Source organism: Carlito syrichta, unplaced genomic scaffold (assembly GCF_000164805.1).
Source record: "Carlito syrichta isolate Samal-C Ts95f unplaced genomic scaffold, Tarsius_syrichta-2.0.1 Scaffold309303, whole genome shotgun sequence".
Taxonomy (NCBI): Eukaryota; Metazoa; Chordata; class Mammalia; order Primates; family Tarsiidae; genus Carlito; species Carlito syrichta.
The window spans coordinates 294,888-319,198 of NW_007253399.1; the positions used below are offsets into that span (position 1 = coordinate 294,888).

Consider the following 24,311-nt stretch of genomic DNA (forward strand, 5'->3'; position numbering starts at 1 on the left):
AGGCTTCATGCAGGAGGTAGATAAAGGAGCCTTAAAGAGTCAAAAGTTTAGCCAGGCGTGGTAGCGCGCGCCTGTAGTTCCAGCTACTCGGAAGGCTGAGACGGAAGGATCGCCAGAGCCCAGCAGGTCGAGGCTGCGGTGGCTGCTCCTGGCCGGGAGCGGCCACTGCACTCCAGTCTGGGCGACAGAGTGAGACTCCAACTCAAAATAAATAAATAAATAAAAGAGTCAAAAGTGTGAGCAGAAGAAGGATGGGGGTCATCATTTTAGGTAAGAGGACAAAGGATGACAGGAAGAGTGCGAGCGTTAAAGCCCTGGTGCTGCTTAGAACTCTTGGCTTAACTTCTGCTGGAGCAGATTAGAGCACAATGGGAACACTCAGGATAGGCCGGGGTGAGCTGGGACATCTTCAAAGAAAAGCCGACTTGATAGGTGTGACATCCATAGAGAAGCAGGGAAAAGGAGAAATGAGCACAAGTGGGTGTGAGGCGGAGGATCAATGATCTGGCAGTGGGTGTGCAGGAGGGTTTGCTATGCATGCTGTGGCGGGACAGGGAGCTGGCGTTTGTGGAACAGTGTTGTCCATGGAGCCCATGTGTATATACACAGGTTCTCTCGCTTGATCACGGCAGCAGTCACAGGTGGTAATTAATATTATTCTCCTTTGACTCTCCAGATGAGGAGACAGAGGTCTAGAGAAGTAGCTTGCTCAGAGTTAGACAACAACTGGGAAGTAAAGTGAGGGGGCCTTGGACTCCAGGTTGGAGGATCCTTGAAGCCCGTGGCCTCTCTTTTCCAGAACTGCACCCAGGCTCCAGCAGATGTTAGGCTAAGCTCATCAGGGCAAAATACGAAATGAGTTTCCTTCTTAGACTGACCCCAAATTTCTGCTCTCCAATCTATTTATATTTTATATTTTAAAAATTAACTAAAAATCAAAAGTTCACAATGTTATCCTTTTAAGCATCAAGCCGCTTCATGTGTGTAATAGCTCATTTTATGTATCAGAGTATCAGGATCCCTTATTGCTGTGTTTTTAAGTGTTTTAAGTGTTTCAACAAGAATTTCACATTTATGATTTAGTGGTTGAATAACATTATATGGATTTAATGTACCACAGTGTAGTATATCTCAATGTTTGAAGGTTTGAAGTTATTATTAGAAAGTATTATAATAAAGGCCGGGCATGGTGACTCACACCTGTAGTCCCAGTGCTTTGGGAGGCCGGGGCAAGAGGATTGCTTGAGCACAGGAGTTCAAGACCATTTATTTAATTAAAAAATAATAATAAATCAAAATATTGCAATGAATAATTCCTTACAAAATATGAAGCAAAAATCCCACAGAAGGAGTTACAAGATCAAATGATATAAACACCATTTTGCCCTTGGACACATTGCTGCATAGCTGTCTAAAGACTTGGCTAATTTACAAGTCAAACAACAATAAACAAGAAAACCAATTTCCTTAGGGAATTTCAGCTGTGCAGGGCATTGCCTTTAATCCTTAGTACATGTTAAATTGCTAGCTCAAAGGTCACTGCAGTCTTTATTTTTGAGAAGTTTTAGCAAAGATAAACGTCTTTTCATGTGTTTTACTCACTTGTGTTTCCCTTTGTGTAAATTTTTTTGCTCTCTGTCTATTAAAGCCTCCATATTTTTCCATCTCATTTCTTTTTCTCCAGTGAACTCAGAGAGAAGGAACTAGAATTAAAATTGTGCCTCTAGCTGTGTTTATTAATGTAGGCTTTTTCCCCAATGTTTTCCAGAAAGACTTAAAAGGCACTACTGATGTCTTTGTTTATATACCTCACCTTACTCTGAAATAATTGGTGTACATCAAAAGAAGTAGAGGGATGCGTGCAGAGTGATCAGCTGATAACCGTTTCTCCTTTCATTTACCCAACATAGTAGCTTTCACATTAGAGAGATCACACGCGAGGTTTATTTTCTCCTGATAGGCAGCCAGCTCCATTCTGGTGGGAAGGTGGAAACGGAAAACCTTATCTTCAGAGTGAAATGGAAATCAATGAAAAGAGCTGTCTGTTTGCTTTAAGGCATGGAGTGGAATATAGCAGGGAAGGGAGGCGGAGAAGGGATATTTGTTTTTCTTTAAGTGGTTATAATTAAAGCCTTCCACCCAATTGCTCTGTGAACCAGAAAAAGGTATTTGTGAAGTGTGTATGTGTTTCTAAGCACATTACAAAGGAGCCTTGAAACCCTCTCTATGGAAAACTTGCTCTCCAGCGGCACCTTGTGTGAAGTGAGTCATCCTGCTACATGGACATTCAGTTTCATGATTAAACTAAATTGCTTCTGGTCGTTGTGTGTTCTTTTCCCCTTAGCTGCCTACCCTCCTAAAAGAACAAGGAATTTGTAAAGAATCATGTCAGCTATTGAATTTCTATATAACAGTCACTAAACAGCTATATTTCTGTGTACATATTCTAGAGTTGTATATCAAACCAAGTTGTATTGATTCTTAATGTTGCATTGTTAGTTCTTGGAATTTTTAAGGTCACTTAAGAAAGCGCTAATTCGGAGTTTTACATTTTTATTGTCAAGGTGGAAACAAGTTAACCAACCAACATTTTCGTCTGAATTGGGCATGGATCTCCTTTGAAAAGGAATATTACCTGATCAATGAGGACTCCAAATTTCTAGATGTCATTCTTAAGCGTAGAGGCTACTTGGGAGAAACTTCATTTATAAGTAAGTTTAATTTTTATGTCTTTCTCAGAATTTTATTTTTCTAGCAAAAGTTTATAACTTTAACAGTGATCAAAATGTTAGTTTAGCTTACTGATCTAGTTTTAGAGCTGAAAATTAGCACTTAAAAGTTCTCTACAAAAGAAACATGACAGATTTATGTCAAGGTAAATAATTCTTCAAGCCTTCTACATGAACGTGATTTTTTTCTGATATAAATAACTTTTAAAAATTGGCAGCAATCACTCAGAAGTTAAAAAATAAAAATAGAGCCAGCCATGGTGGCTCATGCCTGTAATCCCAGCACTCTGGGAAACTGAGAGGATCACTTGTGCCTAGGAATTGAAGACCAGCCTAGGCAACATAGACCTCATCTCTACAAAAAAAAAAATTTTTTAATGCAAAACAAATAAACAAAGTCACTAGATTTTAGATTTGACTTGGGCAAATCTGATTTACCCATAAGATAAAAATCTTGTGAAACATCAGTGCATATCATATGTGAGAGCAACTTTATCCTAAGTGAACAAAAACTATTCAATAATGAATTAGGCATTGAAATTGTAATGTACCATTTGTTGTATTTGATATTCTGTCGGTACAAGGTCCATGAACGTCAAGTCTCAACATACAAACAGGTGCTGTGACTTTGTCTTTGTAACCAACAGTAAAGTGTTAAATACTGATTGTTTTCTTCTGCTTTCCTTCTTTTAAATAAAATGGAAAGACAAAAACAAATAAACCTTTTTTTCATCTCCATTTCAAGCTCCTATTTGATTTTTTATATGCATAAATCTGAGAAAAGTAGCTAGTACATTGGTAATGTTAAGAGTAATATAGCTGGAATATAGTTGGCATAAAATACTTGGTATGTTGGTGAAAAATGTAAGCACCTCAAGCAGTTTTATGATTTTTGATATATGTTTTGTAGGCATACAGGCCAACATAAATGGAATAAAAAAGATTTCGTATATTCCAACTAAGGTAGGAATCTAGGAAAACGTTGGCAAATTAAAAGTTAGCAGCCCTGTGTTTGTCTTCGAAATGATTACTTTGAAATTTTACCATGAACTTCCAAAGGTTTCAAAAATAGATGCCTATCCACAGAAACACACATCCCACCACCACTACCACTACCCCTTTGCTGCCGCCACAATCCCCTGTCGTTTCCTGTGATTTCCCCTGATGTATTTGGATTCTAATATTAATTACTCCTTACATTAAAAATACTTTTTGTCTTTTACGTTTGAAAGATTAGTGTTTACACTATGTTCTCCCCATGTCTTGAGTTTACTCTGTCTCCAGGGAGGCTGCCCCGTCTTAACTTGCATGTACTTTCACATGGCCGTTCTTTGTATGCCTTGTATTGAACCTACCAGGATACTGTGAGCTGTCTCATTGGTCTCTCTTTTAGGGCCATATTCTCTGTGCACACACATGCTCTGTAGATCAGTCTTCCTCAATGACAGTGAGAAATTAGTCTTAATTGAGCTTTGCGCTTGAAAATATAGCAAATAAGTCATGGGCAAATGACAATTAAAAAACAAAGCACTAAGAAATTCTTAAGAATGTGTTTATCTATTTGGTTTTTTTACCTGAATTTCTACTTCTAGGGAGTATATTTAATTACTCACTCTCAACTAGCCTGTGGACAGGATTGGGAAAACTGAAAACTGAAAAATATTTTTAACATGAGCTTTTTGCATTTTTCTCTCCACTGCCTTTTTTTTTCTTAAGCCGAATGCTGAAATGTCAAACAAGAGCTCTTCTGGCTGTTATTATGTTTAATGAACAATTATTTCTTATGAATGTGGAGATACTAGCAATCCTAGAAAGACCCTATAGTTGCATGTTGTTCACCTCACATGGTTACTTAGTAACCTGGGGTGATAGAAAGTTGGAAGGACTCCAATGTGTGGCTCACATTTTTCAGTCAATGAAGATGGTAATGGAATTTCATGCTAGGACCTGGAATGGAATCCAGCTAAAACGAAAAGCTTGTCGAAGCTCTAAAATGAATATGTTTCTTGTCACTGTCTCCATGCAACATCTACTTTCATTTATGCACTTGTACAATGAGATAGGTTACGTTATTGCAAAAGACAGCATATAACTTACAGCTAAAGAAAGTAAGTGATGTCAGTTGTACACAGTTGGTAAATCATAAATTATATAAATTTTGTAGATGTATTTTTCTCAAAAATGGTCTTTTATTTTCATAACCATTATAAACCATTAATAAGCTAAGTATGTATTTACAGTAGTGCTTGCATTTCAAAGATCTTATTGCTTCTGGTTACTGAACATTTACTAAAGGCAAAATACGCCATTAAGCACATTAAGCATTTTATCCATCATCTTTACTCCTTACAACAACCCTTTATTCAGTGACTCAACTAATGTTTTCTTGAGTGCTGATTATGTGCCAAATGCTGTGTTACATAATGGACTATGAAGAGATAATGGTAGCTAATGTTTGAGTTTTTATTTTGCGCCAGGCCTAGTTCCCAATGCCTTACATAGGTCAGCCCCATGAAGGAGTACAATTATATCCCCCATTTTATGAATGAGGAAACAGAAAAGTGGTGACATTCACCAAAATTCAGCAGAGCTGAGATTTGGCTCCAGAGTCCATGCTCTTAACCATGGCACCACGGTGCTTCTTAAATCCTCAACAACCGAGAGAAATTAGAAACTTGCCTACCATCCCATAGCTGTTAAGTGGCTGAGACAGGATATAAAATCTACCTCTCATTCCACAAGTACCTTGCTTAACCTCTGTTATTTCTATGTCAGAGGAGAAGATGCAATTGTATAATTTAATAACCAAAATAAAAAGTATGGGTGTGTTTAGCAGCAAAATTGGGATTTGGTATTGCAACTTGTTTTTTATCGGGTTGGATGACTTGACGATCATGTAGTGAGGAGGAATAGTTGGAACTAGTGGACATTCCTTGTGTCACACTGAGTCCTTTTTGTTTTTAACTGCCTTTTGACTCTCCAGGAAAATAATGCATTGCTAATGAAAGAAAACAAAACAAAACAGAAAAGCAGGCAGTAGCTACCAGAGGCAGACTAACAGATTTTTGTTGGTCATGCCTCTGGGGATCAATGGGTCAGTGAGCAGCATGTGTTCTGGAACTTCAGAGAGAATGATTCTTTTCATCAGCACCTTGGTAGTGAATCGTGGTGGATCCAAGAGGTGTTGACAGCCACTCTGTGTGCATGAGAAACCAGTGACCTGACAGGAAGTCTGAAGCATTCAACAAAGTACACAGTACTGTAATTCCTGGTCCTGTGCCGTTTTTACTCTTGACATTAAATAAATTGTGTTTTTACCTACTCCTAAAAAAGAAAAATACAATGTATTATTTATATGTCACTTATCTTTCTGAGATTTGCAAGATACAAGTGTTTTTAATACAACTTTTATTTTCATCCTCATTTTAAGATTAAACTAACAAGCATTGATATATTCAGATGAAGAAATAAATATTCAAGTTAATCTTGTATAACCAATACCAGAGCAAAGATTTTTGTCTGTTTTGTTCTGTGATACAACCCAAGTACATAGACCAGTACCTGGCATATAGTAAGTAATCAATGCATATTTGTGGTTGAATGGATCTTATCTGGTCCAGTTTCATTTCTACTATGAAAAACAAAAGGAATTTTCCAAAAATAAGATAATTTATTTAATAAATGAGAAATGTTACAAATAATTTATTTTCAGACTATTTAAATCTAATAGTAGAATTTCTCTTTCCCTCTTTTATTTATGTTTCCTACCAACTTCACTGAAAATAGCCATGTTTAGGGAAACACATTTGAAAATTATCCTATTAACTTGACTCACTAAGAGGTTCTGATTCTGTACTTAAGGATATACAAGTACAAGTACTATTGCAATTTTTAAATTTCCCTATGACATTAATTTTGTTCACTACTTTTTGGATAATATATCCTGTGGTTGAGTACTTGATGTAGTAATAGGAAAGGTTCATCTTGCGATATAGAGACTCTGAGGTCCTTCAACTTTCCCAGCTTACTGGAATTGACCTTGAGTGAACCCAGTACTCATAATAACTGTATATATTTAGTTGTCCAATTCTGTTCGTATGATTTCTTAGAATTCTAGGATGTTCCACAAAGAAAAGTCTGGCAATGACCCTGTTGACAAATACTGAATTGGATTATTTTAAGGCTCCTAGTGTTTTAGGCTCCACAAATACTGAATTGGATTATTTTAAGGTTTCACTAAGTGTTTGGAGAAAATTATAACTTTTTATTATTCTGCCTGGCCATTTATGACTTAGGTTGTAAGTCAAAAATATCTTTCAGAGTTTCTTATTGGCCTAAATTTTGTATTTGGAGAATTTATTTATGTTTTTGTAATATGTAGCAACATATGCAAAAGTAAATGTGAAGAGTTTTAAGATTGTTTGTACTTGCAAGAGTAAGGATACTATACAGTATGAATATAAATGCACTCAGTGTGGTTTTACAAGAAATTCTAACACAAATGTAGCTCAAAGAATATGTAGCAAAACCATAATTAAGGCAAAAGTACAACAGAATCACTGGATACCCAACATCTACATTGAAACACTTTCATCATGAAACCCTCACCTAATTATCCATTACATGAAATCAAAGCAGGATCTCCTTGGCTCTACAGGATAAAGCGACATACAGAAAGTTAAGGAAAACCTTAATAATCCAAGTAAAAATAAAACTCAGAAAATGATATTATGTTTCCATGAAGGTATTGGCACAAGAGATGGGACTGCAGAAAAGGACAAGGACTTCAAGGGCAAAGCACAGAAGCAAGTGCAGTTCAACCCGGGCCAGACCAGGGCCACATGGAGAGTGCGGATCCTGAACGATGGGGAGCATGAGCACTCTGAGACCTTCCAGGTGGTTCTCTCAGAGCCTGTGCTGGCTGTCCTGGAGTTCCCCGCAGTGACCACTGTGGAGATTGTTGACCCGGGAGATGGTAAGAGCTATTGTCAACTTGTTGTTGCCGTTGGCCTTTTATGGCAAAATACCTTTTAGGGAAGTTTTAAATTCAATGTTTGGTCTCTGTATAAAGAGAATTTTCTAGATTAATGGTTCAGTATTCTCAGATATGCTAATGGGAAGAGAGAAACCAAGAGGTAACCAAGGGAAGCTATGTTTTTTCAAGTAAGTGAACTACACATAAGATTACCAATATGTTCATACCATAATTATAATTCTATCCTTTAAAACTAATACCTCTCATCTCATTTTTCTTGAATTGTCATCGCTTTTAAAGGTTATTTAAATGTCTTAAAATGTGTTTTAAACAAATGGTTTGAGAATTAGACCATTTTGGAATGAATTTATTCCCCATATTCCACTTAATTATTCAAGTTCTCTTAATATTTACCAACCAAGAATTTTCATTTGACCATATGTTTCCACATTTTTTACATGATATCCGCCCCACCCACCCCCATTCTGTAGTGAACAGGATGCCTTGAATCACTGCTCTTAATTTCCGTTAAATTGTGTTTTCTCATCAATACACACCCTTAGCTGATGTTGGCAAAAGTGAGCCCTTAGTGCTTTTATGTGTAATTTGACCTTTTTCCTCCCACTACTGTACTTCTACAGTCCTGGCTTGTTGATGTGGTCAGGAAAGAAAGAAAGAAAGAATAAAAAAAGAAAAGGGTTGAATGACTTTTTTGAAGGCTAGCATTTATACAAACCTTGTAGAGACTTCTAAAGCTGAAATCCTGTCAGAAGTCAGACGTGACTTTCTTTTAAGCTGCCAGCCTACTTTATTCTGTCAGTTAGAAAACTATTAAATGGTCTCCTAAGATACAATCTACCGAGTACATGAAATGGAGACCGGTGTGGAAATCCCTGTGTTAAAAGACTGTGCATAATTAAAGAGAGTGGGTAAGGAAACCGGAACTATGCCATTATTTGTTTTACTAATAGCTCTGCCTTTAGTTAAATATGAAGTTTAATTATGATTATAATTTTCATTAAAGAACAGTTAGTACTGAATTATATTTTATTTTATCTGCATTATCTAGGGATCAATAATTAAACTTTCTTCTGGTTGTGAGCTCTGGGTATGTGCTCAAATAAGAAAGCTTTCTTCTTTTAAACAAACCTATGGCAGCTTTAATATACTGGTCCATTCGCTAAAGCTTTAAACCATTTATAAAAATGTTTTCTTTGCCAATCAGTGCCATACTTTATCTGAAGGAATGAGATGTTTAAACTAATTCCTTCCTTCCTATCTATAATTATGCCCAGCATGATATTCTCACCCATGATTTATCTGAGTGGTAGAATATTAAAAATAAAACAAAACACACATACCACATACATGCACTTCCTTATATAATCTATTCCTAGTGTAGACTATACCAAATAAAATTGTGCCACAATTTCATTTCATGCAATAATCGTCTAAGTTGTCTTAGAAGTTTTGAGATCAAGCTCAGCCCTATTCATATGATCATCCTTTGATAACTGACAAGTGTTTCGTAATGCCTAGTGCGTTGCATGCCTTGTGGAAGACCATTGGTCTTGAAATTATAAGACCTGAATTTGATTTCCAGCTCTACTATTTCTAGTTGTATGACCTTACATCAAACAGCTTTTATTAAAATTTAGTTTCTTAGTGCACAAAAAACTGAAAAATTCTTGTTACAACGTTGCTATAAAAAGTTCTATGAAACATAAAGTAAAATATAAATATAAATATTGTTATTTCTAATATCCTAAATCTAATGTTAGATTTGCTTTTAAAAATTAAACAATTTTTCTCCACAAATGATCACTTTCCCAACCACTTCAAAATGTTAATTACTTCTTTCTATACTCTCTCCTCAATTCTTTATTATAAATTTACTTGCCTAGGAGCCATTGTGCTTATATGATCTCCTCTGTATATTCATTCTAGAACATGCTATGAGATTTTTTTTCATGTATTAACAATTTATTCAGCTCATACTTGTGCTGGTTACAGCGCTACCTGCAAAGGTAATAGGACACAATCCCGCTATGTAAACGGCCATAGGAATAGAAAAGAGAGCTATAAAAATGAATAATTACAACAGAATGTGATGTGGTACAACAAAGTAAGAACGCAGTGTTGTGGGAGCCAAAGAGGGACTAACCAACTCTGCTTTATTTTAGATTATGAACTACTGTGACTTATTAGGCAGTTTACATAAACACATACAAGTCCATAATCTCTTCAATACTTTACTCACCAACTATGCACATATGCATAGCACATAGTATGCATAGCACATTTTATACATTCTTTCATTCAGTCCTTTTTACTTCACTATCTCCAGACACATGTACCATTTGAGACATTTTACTAATGTTTATAGGAGGCCCTCAATTTTACATGTGGCAAGTTTTATAGCATTAGTTCCCAAATTGTATGACAAAAAGAACTTTTTAGTATAAACTGTCTCTACACACACACACGTAAACACACACCCTGGCTTCTCACATGTTTATAATATATTCATATAATGCTTTCTATCCATTTATATTTTGTAAATTATGTAATTGTTATGTAGGTAAAGATTTTAAATGATTACATATGTTATTCAATACATCAGTATCTACATCCACTGAAAAAGTAACATATATACTTATATGCTTATTTGTTTATTTAACCTGAGGCAATACTTAGTGCCCACATGGATGCTCTGTAATGTCCCCCATGCCTCAAGTGTCAGCAGTCGTCTGACTGAAAACCATGGCTTTGTGATTCATAGAGATGACCCCATGTAAAGAGTGAGCCCAGTCATCACATTTCCCATAGCATCTAGTAGGAGCACAGCCTGTCTTGAGTGGCAGACACCAGTGAGAGCCTAGTACAAGTGGCACCCCATCCCATCCCTGAGAGCTTTGAAATGGCCGCAATTAGAGTGGAGCTAAATCTCTAAGTCATGATGACAGCTGGTACCTGCCCCTGCCAATCAGGGAGGGACCACCCAGGCAGAGTTCAACCATCAGAGGGGCTTGGGAAGCCCACATTTTTGTCTGCAGTAGAAAGATTTTGCTGAATGAAAATGGGGGACTGAAAAAAAGGCCTTTTCTATTATTCAACAAAATACTATGGGAGCACAGAAGGAATGGAACTTTCTACAAGGATGATGGATGTTAGCAACTTCCTAGACAAATGAGTTTACTCACTTATTGAATATATAAGTAAATTCAACTTTCTCATAAATTGAAATCTGAAGTACAAAGAGAAAAACTAAAAGAAGAGGATAGACTGCTTGGCAGGAATGTTATCCTCCTTGTAATACTCATGCCGCCAGATGTTGGTGGCAGGGAAATCCACTATTTGTTGATGTTTACCTTACTCTTTGTCCTTCTCTATTTCATTGCCCCTCTTCTTTTTTTTTTATTTGATTCCACAATCTCCTTCCTTTTCCTGTGTGCATAGAAAGTTCCAGTTGGGAGGGCTTTAAAGTTCATGAAACATTTAACTCATTTTCCAGATGAAGAACCTGAGAACTAGAGCCAACGTTCAAGTCTCTACAAAAGTCAACCACTTGCAGGATCTTTTATTTTTATTTTTTTAGTATTGGCAGAAATTAGTGAGATTATGCTCCATCTGAGGTATAGACTAGGCCATCCTCTGTAAAATTCCATTGAAGTAACAGATAATCTTCCACTGAAAATCCTATGCAGCCAGGCTGGGATGCCATCACAAGCAGACAGTGATTCCCGTGTGGCAAGGAGGACTCTGAGGGATTTTCATATCACTGTAATTCTCCCTGCCCTTTTTTTCTAACTCATCCCCCCAGAAGTCCAAAAGGACTATTCCATAGTCAAGGGTAAGATAATAATGATAATATAAATCTCTACCCTTTTTGATTAACCATTGACAGCCAGAAACTGTATTAGAAACTTATCTCACTTAAGCCTTATGTTTGTAACTCTATGATTTGTGTATCAATTTGCAAATGAGATCTCTGGGGCTAAAAGAATTTACTTATCCAAGGACCTCCAGCTAATAAGTGCCAGAGGCAGTATCTGAATACATATATGTGTATATATAGGCATCTATATAGAATATGCATATATGTATATTACCCCCTGAAACGCTTCTATTTCCCATGAGTTACACAGTCTTCTATCATTTCACATGATTCAAAAAGAAAGAATATTCCAAATCATAATTAGTGTACTTTTCCACAGCAACATTTATTGACTTATTATTGTATATGAGAACAATGACAATAACAACAAAGCAATTCCTTTCCTTCTTACTCTTTTTTCTCTTTCTATATCAAACCACAAATTTATTAGTATAGGTGAAAAAAACCAACTGTTCTAAAAAAATGATCAAGACTACTTCAGCTCTTGCATAATGTATCTGTGTATTCAGTAAATGTTTACTAAGCATCTGCTCCATGCCAAATTCTAGTAGCAGCTAGGAACACAGGAACTAGAGTGAAGAAGGTATACTATCATGAAAGTTGGTCATGTAATTAGGTGATTTCACTTTCCTAAATTTTTATACTTTACAATATTTGTATTGTTTATACTATGTGCGATGATAAAAGAACAATCACAACCCATAGAAGACTCTAACCCAGTCTTAAGAGAGAAAGAAAGGTTTCTGGGATAAAGATTCTTAACTTTCTGTATGTTAAGTTTTCTAGACTCCAACTCAAAAAAAAAAGAAATTACAACATCTAAGCTGGGCTTGGTGGCTCAGCCTGTAATCCCGTGCCTTGGGAGCCTGAGGTGAGTGGATTGCCTGACCCCGCGGGTTTGAGACCCGCCTGGGCAACTTGGCAAGACCTCATCTCTACAATAAATCAAAAAATTAGCCAAGCATGGTATCGCGTGCCTGTAGTTCCAGCTACTTGAAAGACTGAGGCAGAAGGATCGCCGGAGCCCAGCAGGTCGAGGCTGCGGTGGCCGGGAGCGGCCACTGCACTCCAGTCTGGGCAACAGAGTGAGACTCCAACTCAAAAAAAAAAAAAAAAAAGAAAGAAATTACAACATCTTTTCACTTTTCGAAGCATATAGATATTAGTTAATATTAAATATTTGTATCCTGGTAAGAGAAAATATATGAGTTAAAACTTCTTATTTTATGTAAGGATCCCATTCTTTTCTTACTTTGAAATTTCCAACCAGAGTAAATTGAGTTTTACGATCACTTATTGGGAGACTACACCTCAAATATAGAGGGATTTGAGTACAGATAGCTAGTACAGATATCTTAAGGCTGCAAATATTTTATAACTATTTAGTTTGTACACTTGAAATGTCTACAAACTTCTAATAGAAATGAAATCATTTTGATATTTCTGTAATAGCAAAATATAGCCATACTAGAAGATTAAAAAAATTGGTTCCTGTAATCATTTTTGTAGGCCCATAGTAAGTTAATGCTATATAATATTTAATAGAGAATAAACATAATATTCTAAAAGAACATAGACCTTAACATATCTTAAAAATTCCTAACATTAATGAATATAAAGAAAGACAGTGCACACTTGTAGGTTCAGCTACTTGGAAAGTTGAGGTGGATGGATCACTGGAGCCCAGCAGGTCAAGGCTGCAGTGGCCGGGAGCGTGCCACTGCACTCCAATCTGGGCGACAGAGTGAGACTCCAACTCAAAAAAAAAAAAAAAAAAAAAAGAAGACAAACTTATGTGTACTCTGAGTGAACCAAACTTATTTAGTAAGATAATAAATATTCAGATGGCATAGACTGACTATAATATAAAATCCAAACATTAATTCTTATTTTTGAAATTTTGCACTACCGCCAATGTTGACATTAAGGGAATCACTGACTGGCAGATGTTTTGAGGTATGATTATGTCAAAAGTCAAGGCCTAGAATTAATAAAATGATAGTCAACTGCAGCTGATGACAGAGAAATGATAAAGAAAGAATGCAAAAGTTTCAGCTTTCATGAGAGTCCAACTTAAAAAAAAAAATCTGTTAGTGTGAAGCATGGGTCATCATCTTAAGAGAAATCAAAAATCCCCACCACTTGTTAAAAGTACAGCACATAGTTTCTTACTCTGAAAAGTGGATAAGAAAGAAAAAAGTGGTGCGAAATAAAATTATGTTAGTCAGAAAGAACTTTCTGAAAGTTTATACATTCACAAAATAAAAATATTTAATAACATAAACAAAGATCACCCAAAGATTCACCATAACCAACAAGTTGCACAGTACCCAAGGGTGATCTGGGGACCTCATGGTATCCTGATGTGAACTTGTAACATTTATCATCATGTGGTTTAGGCATTTTTTTTTTCCTCTTTTTCTTTTTCAAGCCCTTGTTAAAATTAGTCTGTCTTACTATGTCTGTAAACATACTAACATAGTAAAACAAACTAACTATAGAAATGTAAGAGAGCTGCCCAAGTTCAAACACAGCAATGATAGACTCTACTATATTCAGTGCCACTTGTTGACCAGTCCAAGGGCACCATAATGGCCTGAAGATAGACCTGAATATCTTATAAGATTTCCTTGAATGTGCCAGACCTTTTAAAAGCAATGAACACTCAGTACCTCCATCCATGTCCTGCTTCTTTTTTTTTCTTTCTTGTTCTATTATAGCAGATTGTTAGGTGATGTTTTGTTTTGTCATATGGATTTTTTTACCCCCTTTGTACAGTACAGTTGAGAAAAGAGATAGCACATACATTCTCTCTTTCAAATGTAGCTACAACTACTTCTGAGAACAGAAGTCATTTTTTTTTACTAAAATGCAACCCAGTCAAAACCTAAAAAACATAAGCTGCAGTTAGAAATTGCAGTCCTATTACAATACAGTCATTTTACTAATAAAAAATGCCTTCCCTTTATTCAGCCTTATCCTTCAAAAGAAAGGGTAAATTTAATTTTGTCTGAAAGTACAAAAGGAACACATGATCATTGTCAGAAAGACAAATACAAGATGTTACAAATAGTGGAAGGTGGGAAGAGAGTGAGGGGACATATGGAACTCTATGTACTTTCTACTCATTTTTCTATAAGCCTAGTTGTCTATCATTGAATATGAACCAGATTGACTTTTAAATGTATATTTAACTCTTTGGTTGCAGTAGTACTTAGGAACTAGGCAAATTAAAATTGGAACACTTTTTTTAAATTAATAAATAAAAGTCTTTTTTTTTAGTAACTTTTAGCACCACCACATGGAAATCTACACTGTTAATGTTTGAGAGGGTGAAACTGCAGGCATTTTTCCTTTCTATAAGTCTCTTTACTTTGAAAGAGTGTACTGTTTCTATAATTTAGCACTTTCTTTTTCTCTCAATGAACACCATCACAGAGATGGCCACAGTTCTAAGCCAATGTGTTAATGGGATTTGACATGTGTACTTTTATAATATAAATATTTACTACCTCATATACATACTAACATATTTCATGCATGTTATATACTTTTATAATTTTATTGATATTCATATTGTGCATGTATAATTTTACATAATACTTTTATAATCTTGTGTGTATATAATCCTATATATAATTTCTGTGAAAATACTAGATTTTAAAGGAATTCTAGAACTATTTTAACGTTCTTTTGTCTGTTTCTACTGCATCTGCCATCTCTCTGCCTTAGCATCACTTTCTATCTCCCTTTTATCATCTCAGTTTATCCTTTTGTTTTCCTCTGGTGTGAGTGCTGCTCCTGGCTACCTCGAGTGTTCTTTTAGGCAGTAGAGTGCACTGATTATGAGCATGGGCTCTGAGATGGACTTTCTGGGTTCAAATCCCAACATCTCATCACCTATCAACCTAACCTTCCACTGCCTACTTGATTTCTCTGTGCCTCCTGTCCTCAGAGGTAAAATGACAATCATCATAATTGCTACCTCAAGGATTGTTGCAAGGATAAAATGAACTAATCACATAAAATGTTCAGACCAGGATTTAGCAAAGAATAAGAACTTCCTGTGTATTACCTATTAATTTTTTAAGGATAGTATAGGAGTGTACTTTTAGGAATTTTGCACTTAAAGAGCTATGCTTATTTGAGGTAGTCTACGTTATACTTCTATTTTATATAAAAGGTAAAGTTGAAAAAGAATGTTAACTGAAAAGTCTACCAGGAAAGTCTTTCTTTGTTTCTCTAGTACCCTTTTTTAGTTTCCTCCACTGACTACATATTTCTTTTTTTTTATATAATCAGTATTTTTTATTATGATATTGTGGGGTACAGTTAAGGGTTGGTATACAAATTTGCTTCTTTCAGGCACCCTTGTTGATAAGAGGTGTCTCCCTGTCCCAGACAGATATTTACTATCATTAATCCCATCTCCCTTCCCCTCCCCCCCATAGTTTCCCACAACTCTCAGTCATTTTCTTATGGTAATACGTTGGATGATCAAGGTCCACTATATGAGTGAGAACATGTGATACTCAGATCTTTGTTTCTCTGAGAGGTCACTCAGTATTATAGACTCTAGTTCCATCCAGGTTGCTGTGAAATTCATAATTTTGTTCTTTTTTATGGCTGCATAGTATTCCATCATGTATATGTACCACATTTTTTTAATCCAGTTCTCTTTTGATGGACAGCATGGTTGGTTCCAGGTTCTTACTATTGTGAACAATGCTGCGATAAACATTCGTGTGCAGGTATCTTTTTGATAGAGTGATTTGAGTCCTTCAGAGGATATATGACCCTGACTACACATTTCTGTTAGAAGTTAGGTCAGGCCAGGCGCAGTGACTCAAGTCGGTAATACCAGACTTTGAGAGGCCGAGGTGAGAGAATTGCCTGAGCCCACAGGTTCGAGACCAGCCTGGGAAATTTGGTGAGACCTCGTCTCTACAATAAATCAAAAAATAAGCCAGACGTGGTAGCACACACCTGTAGTTCCAGCTACTTGGAAGGCTGAGGTGGAAGGATCACCTGAGCCCAGCAGTTCAAGGCTGCAGTGGCCATGAGCATGCCACTGCACTCTAGCCTGGGTAGCAAGAGTGAGACTACAACTCAAAAAAAAAAAAAGAAGAAGAAGCTAGGTCAACAGAAGACTTAAACTCAGTACTGGGTCTATTTATACTGGGCCTATTTATCCTCTGTGAGAGCAACTCTAGGAGTAAATCCCACAACTAAAGACAATGTCTGGACACCCCATTTTCTTTTTTATTCACAATTCAAACTTTCTGGCACTGGCAAGTCCTGACTTATTTAATCAACTCAGCATGGGCCTTAAGGTATAAGATGAACCAAAACTCATTTATTCAAGCTTTAAATATTAAAGAGGTTTGTTAAATTAAAATCCCATACATGGAATGTTTCTGAATAATTTATTTGGGAAAAAAAACCTGGCTTGTACAGTTAGCAATATAAAATGAATATTATGTGTAATCTACTCTGTCTTAGCTTGGGCTACTATAACAAAATACCACAAACCAGGGTGGCTTGACATTTATTTCTCACAGTTCTGGTGACTGCAAAGTCCAAGATCAAGGTGCCAATAGATTTGATTCTTGGTGAGAAACCTCTTTCTGGCTTGTAGATGGCTGTCTTCTGGCTGTATCCTCACAAGGCCTCTCCCCGGTACATGCTCATGGGGAGAGAGAGACCGCTGTCTTCTTTCTCTTATAAGGACATCTGGTATCTATTTATCTCACAGCAGCCAACGTTTTTGTTCTTAAAATATGTCAAAATACAGCATCCTTCTTGTCCAAACATTCCTCATGATTTCTCATTGAGATTGAATATGCAAACAGACAACAGCCAGACCACGTACTAAACTATAACTGTGACCCTTAACCTACAGCAACCAGGAGGCCAAGGTACAACCTCTATAGCAATCAGCCCCAAATAGCCAGAACTTGATCTGACAGTTTTTCTGATTTTTGTTCCAACTTCCAACTTTGAGCCAGTCAGAGAAAGCCAAATCCGCACACCTCCCAAATCCCATAGGATGTCCCCTTCTAGTCAACCTGCTACAGCTTTCCCATGCCAACAGCCTCCAATTCAGGCAGATCTGAACCCTTCCTTTTTTTCCCACTATTAAGCATTCCTACTCCTCTGCCTGTCCCTGAGTCTTTATCAAAATACAAATGAGGAGGCTGACTCCACTGCCATAGCAAGCTCCAAATAAATAGCATTTGCTTATTCTTATCCCATAGAGTGATCTTCATTTATTTCCATATCTTAGAGTAAAAACCAAAGTTGTTTCGATAGTCCTGAAGGCTTCTTGTGATCTACCCACCACCTACCCCATCACCACTTCTCTGATCTCATGTTTCACCCTCTCCTCCTTACCCAATATGCTCCAGCCACACTGGTCTCCTGGCTGAGACACACTTGGCAGAACCTGGACTGAGGCACTTTCATTTATTCATCACTTTTCCTGGAATTATCTTCTCTAAGTTATTCCATGGGGCATTTCATTACTTCCTTGCAATCTCAGCTCAAATGAAACTCTATCAAAGATAGTTTCTTTAACTTTCCTTTATGTCATAGACCCCTCTACCCATACATGCCCAGCTCTGGCAATCTCTGGTGCACACTTTATTTTCTTCATATCATTTGTAGAAGTCTGGTAGACTTTATATAGGCTGGTGTATATATTTTTCTTCCTCCTCCCCATCCAGCAATTAGAATGAAAACTCAATGAGGTTGGAACCATTACATTTTGCCATGAGGGGCATACTTTATTAAGTTTCTCATAAATGCAAAAAAAAATTTGTCCAAGTTTATTCATGAATTTTGTTACTTCAGTATTTCCTGTGCCTAGTATAGTGCCTGGCAAATTGGATATCAATATTTTATAAAATCTTATAAAATTGTACAACTAATATATTAGTTATAAAATCTTATATTCAAAGATTTTTTTTAATGGGGGTATTTTAGGAACTAGTATAAAAGTCAAAATCCCAGGAAAAAACAAATGACACACTCAAAATGAGTAATTTAAAAAGAATTTAATCACATGACTATTTTACAAAGGTGAAGAGAAGGATCCACAAAGCCCCAGACATAGTCAAGTGCCCCAAGGCTAGGGAGAGTGGGCACCATCACCACCTCTAGCGCTGAGGGACACTGGGCTAGAAAAGCTAGCAGAGCACAAATAGTGAGATTGGGCCCCCAGCAGGCACTCTGACCTTTAGTTGGGTGGGGGGGTGTGCAGCCAGCTCCAGAAACCCTGCGGGCACCAGGGGAAAAAATGCCAACCCACTCTTACCCTCTAAGCTCCTTCCTGAATTTCCCTTTGGCTGACCCAACCAGAAGCTGGAGCACAAGGGAAGCATTAGAAACGGTTCACATTAGTCAACTTCTGGGGCACAGAACAGGGTGGAGCAGGGTGGAACATGGACCTCTAGGGCTGTATCCACTATTCCAGCGGTCTTTTATAATCATCAAAAGTGGTGGGACTAACTGTTTTAAAAATAATCATGAAGCATTTTCTGTGTGGATGTGAGACTATCAGTGAAACAGACTCTCATTCAAATTCCAGAATATCTCGGGGGTTTATAATGTCAAACTACTGATCTAAGAGTTATGGTTTTACATAGTAGCTACATTTTTAAACAATTTAATTATGCCATTTTTATTACTTAGTGTACCTTTCAGTTATGCTAAAAATGAATCATTGAAACTTATGATATTCTATAAATATAATGTATATCATGTTATTGTTATTCTGGTAGAGGAAGAAGGATACCACAGAAATGTTCCTTATAGCTAATGATAATGGATTTATAAATTCTAAAGGAACAACTATTTTAAAGAGTGTTAGACATTGTATCATTATATGTTTAATCATGAATTGTCCAAAAGGAAAATTCTTTTGGTGACAAGAACAACAAAATAGACATTTCAAGATCTGAGTTCTAATCCTGACTAGACCAGTAAGAGTCACTGGCAAATAAGATCAACTGTTTGACCCTCGTTTCCTCATCTGGAAAGCAAAACGTGGGATGAGATGACTTCTGTAGTCATTTCCACCTCTCAAATTCTACTCCATTGGAAGGTGCTCATCTGTGTCACAGAACAAAGTGAAATATAGAGGAACTGTTCCAGCAGCTCTTATTAATTGAGAAAAAAGCAATTGCTGGAGATAAAAGTCATATTGGGTTTTGTTTTCAGATTTTAAAAACTCACTGTCTCAGAGCCTGCATATTTTATACACCCCCCCCCCTTTTCCTTCACACAATGTTACTCTAAAGGAATATGCAAGAGAAAAAATTCAGTCAAGAAATTTTCATTGCGAGGAATTGCTTCAGGGATAAGAGGCTTAGGCAAAAATAATGGCTGTGATTATGTTTTTCTCCTTAGAATCAACTGTATTTATTCCCCAGTCTAAATACTCCATTGAAGAAGATGTTGGTGAATTGTTCATTCCTATCCGAAGAAGTGGTGATGTCAGCCAGGAGTTGATGGTGATCTGTTATACTCAACAAGGTAGCTCAATCTGAAAAAAAAAAAAATACAAAAACAAAACCCTAAAGCTATAAATAAGCCTCTCTTTAACCTGTTGGGGCCATAACATTTTGCCATGAGGGGTATACTGTATTATTAAGTTTCTCATAAATGCAAAAAAGTATTTATCCAGAAGTCTTTCTTCAGGATTGCCCCTTTGAGGATTTCTCAGACAGCATAGAAGAATCCTGCTGCTTCTTACCTTAAATATTTCTGGCTTCACTTGGTCACTTACTGTCATACTCAAGGCTTTTGGGATTGCAAGGAACTAAAACTCACCCAAGTCTGCTCAAGTAGAAAGGGGTTATTAGACAAAAAAGAGGTAAAGCAATGCATACCCAAGGAAAAGAAACTAATTCAAAAGTAGTTCAAAACTCATTTCAAAGAAAAATTAAAATATTTATTTTACTCATGGGCAAGAATCCTATGAAAGGTGATTTCATGGAATGAAAAATTAAAATTAATACACAATGTTCATTATTATACTAAGCCTATTTCTAGGAATTGAGTAGGTTTTCTAAGAATGCAAAAGAAAAAGTCAGATATGCTGTTGATATCAGAATAGACTTTTGTTAAAATTTCTACAAATATATATGATTTGAAAGACAGTACAGAATAGGAGTTAAAAACAGATTTCAATATCAGCCCTGGGCTCTGGGTTCCAGAGTGAGTGATTCACCTTCTGTAAAACCTAGTTACCAAATGTGTAGACCCCAACAGTGTGGTTGAGAAGATTAATGAGACAAGTATGCAGAGCTCTTGGCACTTTGTACATATTTTGTCTTTACTCCTGCTTGAATAGTAGGAGTTATTATCTTGTAATATTATGTTGATCTGAAAGTTCACTGACAGGAGAGACAGGAGAAAACACTTGAAATTTAATATTCATCCTAGGTTTGAGGTCATTCTGAAGTTGACTCAAGATTTGGAACAAGAGTGTTCATGTCTACCAATAGGCCATTAAAATGCTGCTTATGAAAATAATTGTTTTTGGAAATATGCTTGTCATATGTCCACATAAAAATGTTATGGATTCTCTCTGCCTTCAGGAACAGCAACGGGAACTGTGCCGACTTCAGTGCTGTCTTATTCTGATTACATATCCAGGCCTGAAGACCACACCAGTGTTGTCCGCTTTGACAAAGATGAACGGGAGAAAGTGTGTCGGATAGTCGTTATTGATGACTCCTTGTATGAAGAAGAGGAGACCTTCCAAGTTCTTCTAAGCATGCCCATGGGTGGGAGAATAGGATCAGAGTTCCCAGGGACTCAGGTTACAATCATCCCTGATAAAGATGATGGTAAGTACTAATTTACCTGAAAATTCTCCTTACCAGAAAGATCAACATCAGGCAGAGCTTTCTAGACAGAAAAATGGAAGCCTAAAAGAATCATCACATGCACATTTATTTTATGCTTCATCTTATAGTGTGATTAGGTTCCAAAGTCAGCTGCTTCAGTCCATTTGTCTTTCTTGATTTAATGTTTGCAAAGGGCAAAAGCCACATTAAATTTAAAAAATTTTATGGTAAAAGATTGAAGCAATTTTTAAAAACTTAGCATATTTCCTTTTTGTTTCTTTGTTTTGCTTTTTAAAGCTTATATTTTATAACCTTAATCTCAGTGTTTGAAACTGTTTTTCAGAGAAATCCACCAGAAAAAGTTGTTAAGTGAAGAACTAGTAAATATATTAAAAATTATGTCCAAGAGCTGTTCCTGACCCCCCCACCGCGTCCCCCCTCAAAAAGAGGCGGGTAATATTCTAGACCATTTTTCTCAAGGAAACTAAATTACCATGAAGTAGTCACTCTGAAATAGAAAAAGGAGCAAAGGGAGCTTAATCTTCACAGTTCAAGAAACCATTCATGCCTTTTTGTGAGGAAAGAACAAAAGGAAAGACAGTAAATACTCCTGTGAGGAAGCAGAGATCAGTAAACTGAGAGATAGGACTCATCAACACTGGACTAATTTTCTTTCCACTTTGAAATTTTCCTCATGGTGAATGAAAGAGGAAGAAACCAGGGGATGAGTCTTTCTGCTTGAAGAAAAGCTGGAGGGTTGTCAAAAGCGTTTGTGTAATCTTAAAGCCCAAGGAGTTAAAAGTAATCTACCAGGAAAGTGATAGCAAGTGGTAAAGAATGTGAGGGGTAAAGATGTGTCTTGAGAGCTTATACTCTCTGCCAGGCACCTATCTTCTTTGTACATTGTTATTTTATTTATTTTTCATATATTTATACCGTTTTGAATTTCTTTGAACTATTTACAGATTGTTCATATTTTCTTACTGATTTATAGAAGCTCTGAGAATAGTGGATATTAAACCTTCGTTTGTCAAGATTTCTTCTCATCTTCTGCTATTTGCTTTTGTTTTATTTTCTTTTAGTTTTTAGTTGAAAAATAATAATTGTACGTATTTATGGGGTACAGAGTAGTGTTTTGATACATATAATATAGAGTGATCAGATCAGGGTAATTAGCATATCCATCATCTCAAACATTTGTCATTTCTTTGTTTGGGAATGTTCAATATCATCCTTCTAGCTATTTGAAACTATGTCGTGTGTTATTGTTAGCTGTAGTCATTATACAGTGGTATAGAACACAAGTAACTATTCCTTTTATCTAACTAAAATTTTGTATCCTTTAACAAATCGCTTCTTGTCTTTCCCTTCCCCCTCCCTTCCCAGCATCTAGAACCTTTATACATTATTCTGCTTTATTACCTTAACAATCCTGTGAAATATATAATAATGTCTGGGCTCTTTTTTTTTTTTTTTTTAACTGAACAGGTTTGAAAACACTAATGACAAAAATTAGGATTGATTTTATCAAGGGGGGATTGAAGAAAGTCTTGATTCTACCTTAAATTTATATAATACCCTACATATATAAGCTACGCTAATGTTTTCAAATATTGCTTAGTTTATTAGTTCAATTAAAAGTTCTATTCTGTATTTAAAGTATGAAAATTTTACTCAAATTTAATCTCTTAGAAAGAGAGCCAATATTTTGAATATTAGCCAAAACAGCTCCAATAAATGCTTATCTATTATCTAGATAACCTATCTATTGTTATAGAGATAGTTTTGATTTTAAAATAGAAAATGTAATTATGATTACTTTAGTTCAGTTTATTCTGTTGGCAAAAATCTTTTCCATATAGATTTTTTATGGGATGCATGCAGGAAAAAAATAAAAGCACAGAAAAAAAATATTTATTAGGTGCCGGGCATTTTCACACATATATATCACTAAATTTTATCAGAAACAAAAAGTGATGTTTATCCCCATTTTACATATAACAAGACTGAGACTTAGAAAGACTAGGTGGTTGACTTGAATTTATACATCTGGAACAGAGCAAAGTCAGTATCAGGATCCCAGATGCTCGACCTTTCCATGCATTCTCTGTCTTTAAAACATGACCCTAGTGGTGATGAGGTTCAGGAACCATTTGTATAGTACTATTGTTGTACATATAATATTTGTAAATTATTGTCAGTGTCTTATCTGAACTTTACCATCCCTGGTATATACAGGGCAAGTTATATTATGAGTGGGATAGCCAAATCTCAGAGATCTGTTTGCTCCAGAACATAGGGCTGGTGAATGTTAGTGCAATGGACTTTGATGTTGAGGCTTCAGGGTACCATGCAAACATTGACTGGAACAGCAGTTTGTCAGAAATACTCTCAGTGGTCATCATCATTCCTCCTTCACGCACCCAACCACTATTCAACACATCAAGAGTCCTATGCGTGCTTCTCTGTTTTCTCTCATCTGTCCTTTCCTCTCCACTCTACCACTATGATATGTTGATTATCATAAACTTCTCACAGATCCCACAGCCTCATCTCTCTTCCCACACAAACTTGGGTTCCTATTGCCATCAAGTTAATATTTTTTAAACTCATATTTTCATTTCTCAGTACAAAACCCAAGCCTTAACAGCAAACTTTATGTTAATGTGAGTAGTTTTCAGTTCCTGCTTATGAGTGAGAACATGTGATATTCAGTTCTTTGTTTTTGTGATAGTTCACTTAGTGTGATGATCTCCAACTGCATCCAAGTTGCTGTGAAGTCAATGATTGTGTTCTTCTTTATGGCCGTGTAATGTTCCATCTTGTGTATGTAGCACATTTTCTTTATCCAATCC

The 24,311-nt window shown here is 36.2% G+C and overlaps 1 protein-coding gene across 1 annotated transcript in view; it reads left to right on the forward strand.

Annotated features, from left to right (window-relative positions):
- Window positions 1–24,311, forward strand: part of FREM2 (FRAS1 related extracellular matrix protein 2) — a 189,801-nt gene that overhangs the window by 75,718 nt on the left and 89,772 nt on the right. The window contains exons 3-6 of the mRNA XM_008067145.1: window positions 2,565–2,711; window positions 7,474–7,704; window positions 20,012–20,137; window positions 21,205–21,456. Coding sequence (XP_008065336.1) covers window positions 2,565–2,711; window positions 7,474–7,704; window positions 20,012–20,137; window positions 21,205–21,456 — 756 coding nt within the window. The remainder of the gene's footprint in view (window positions 1–2,564; window positions 2,712–7,473; window positions 7,705–20,011; window positions 20,138–21,204; window positions 21,457–24,311) is intronic.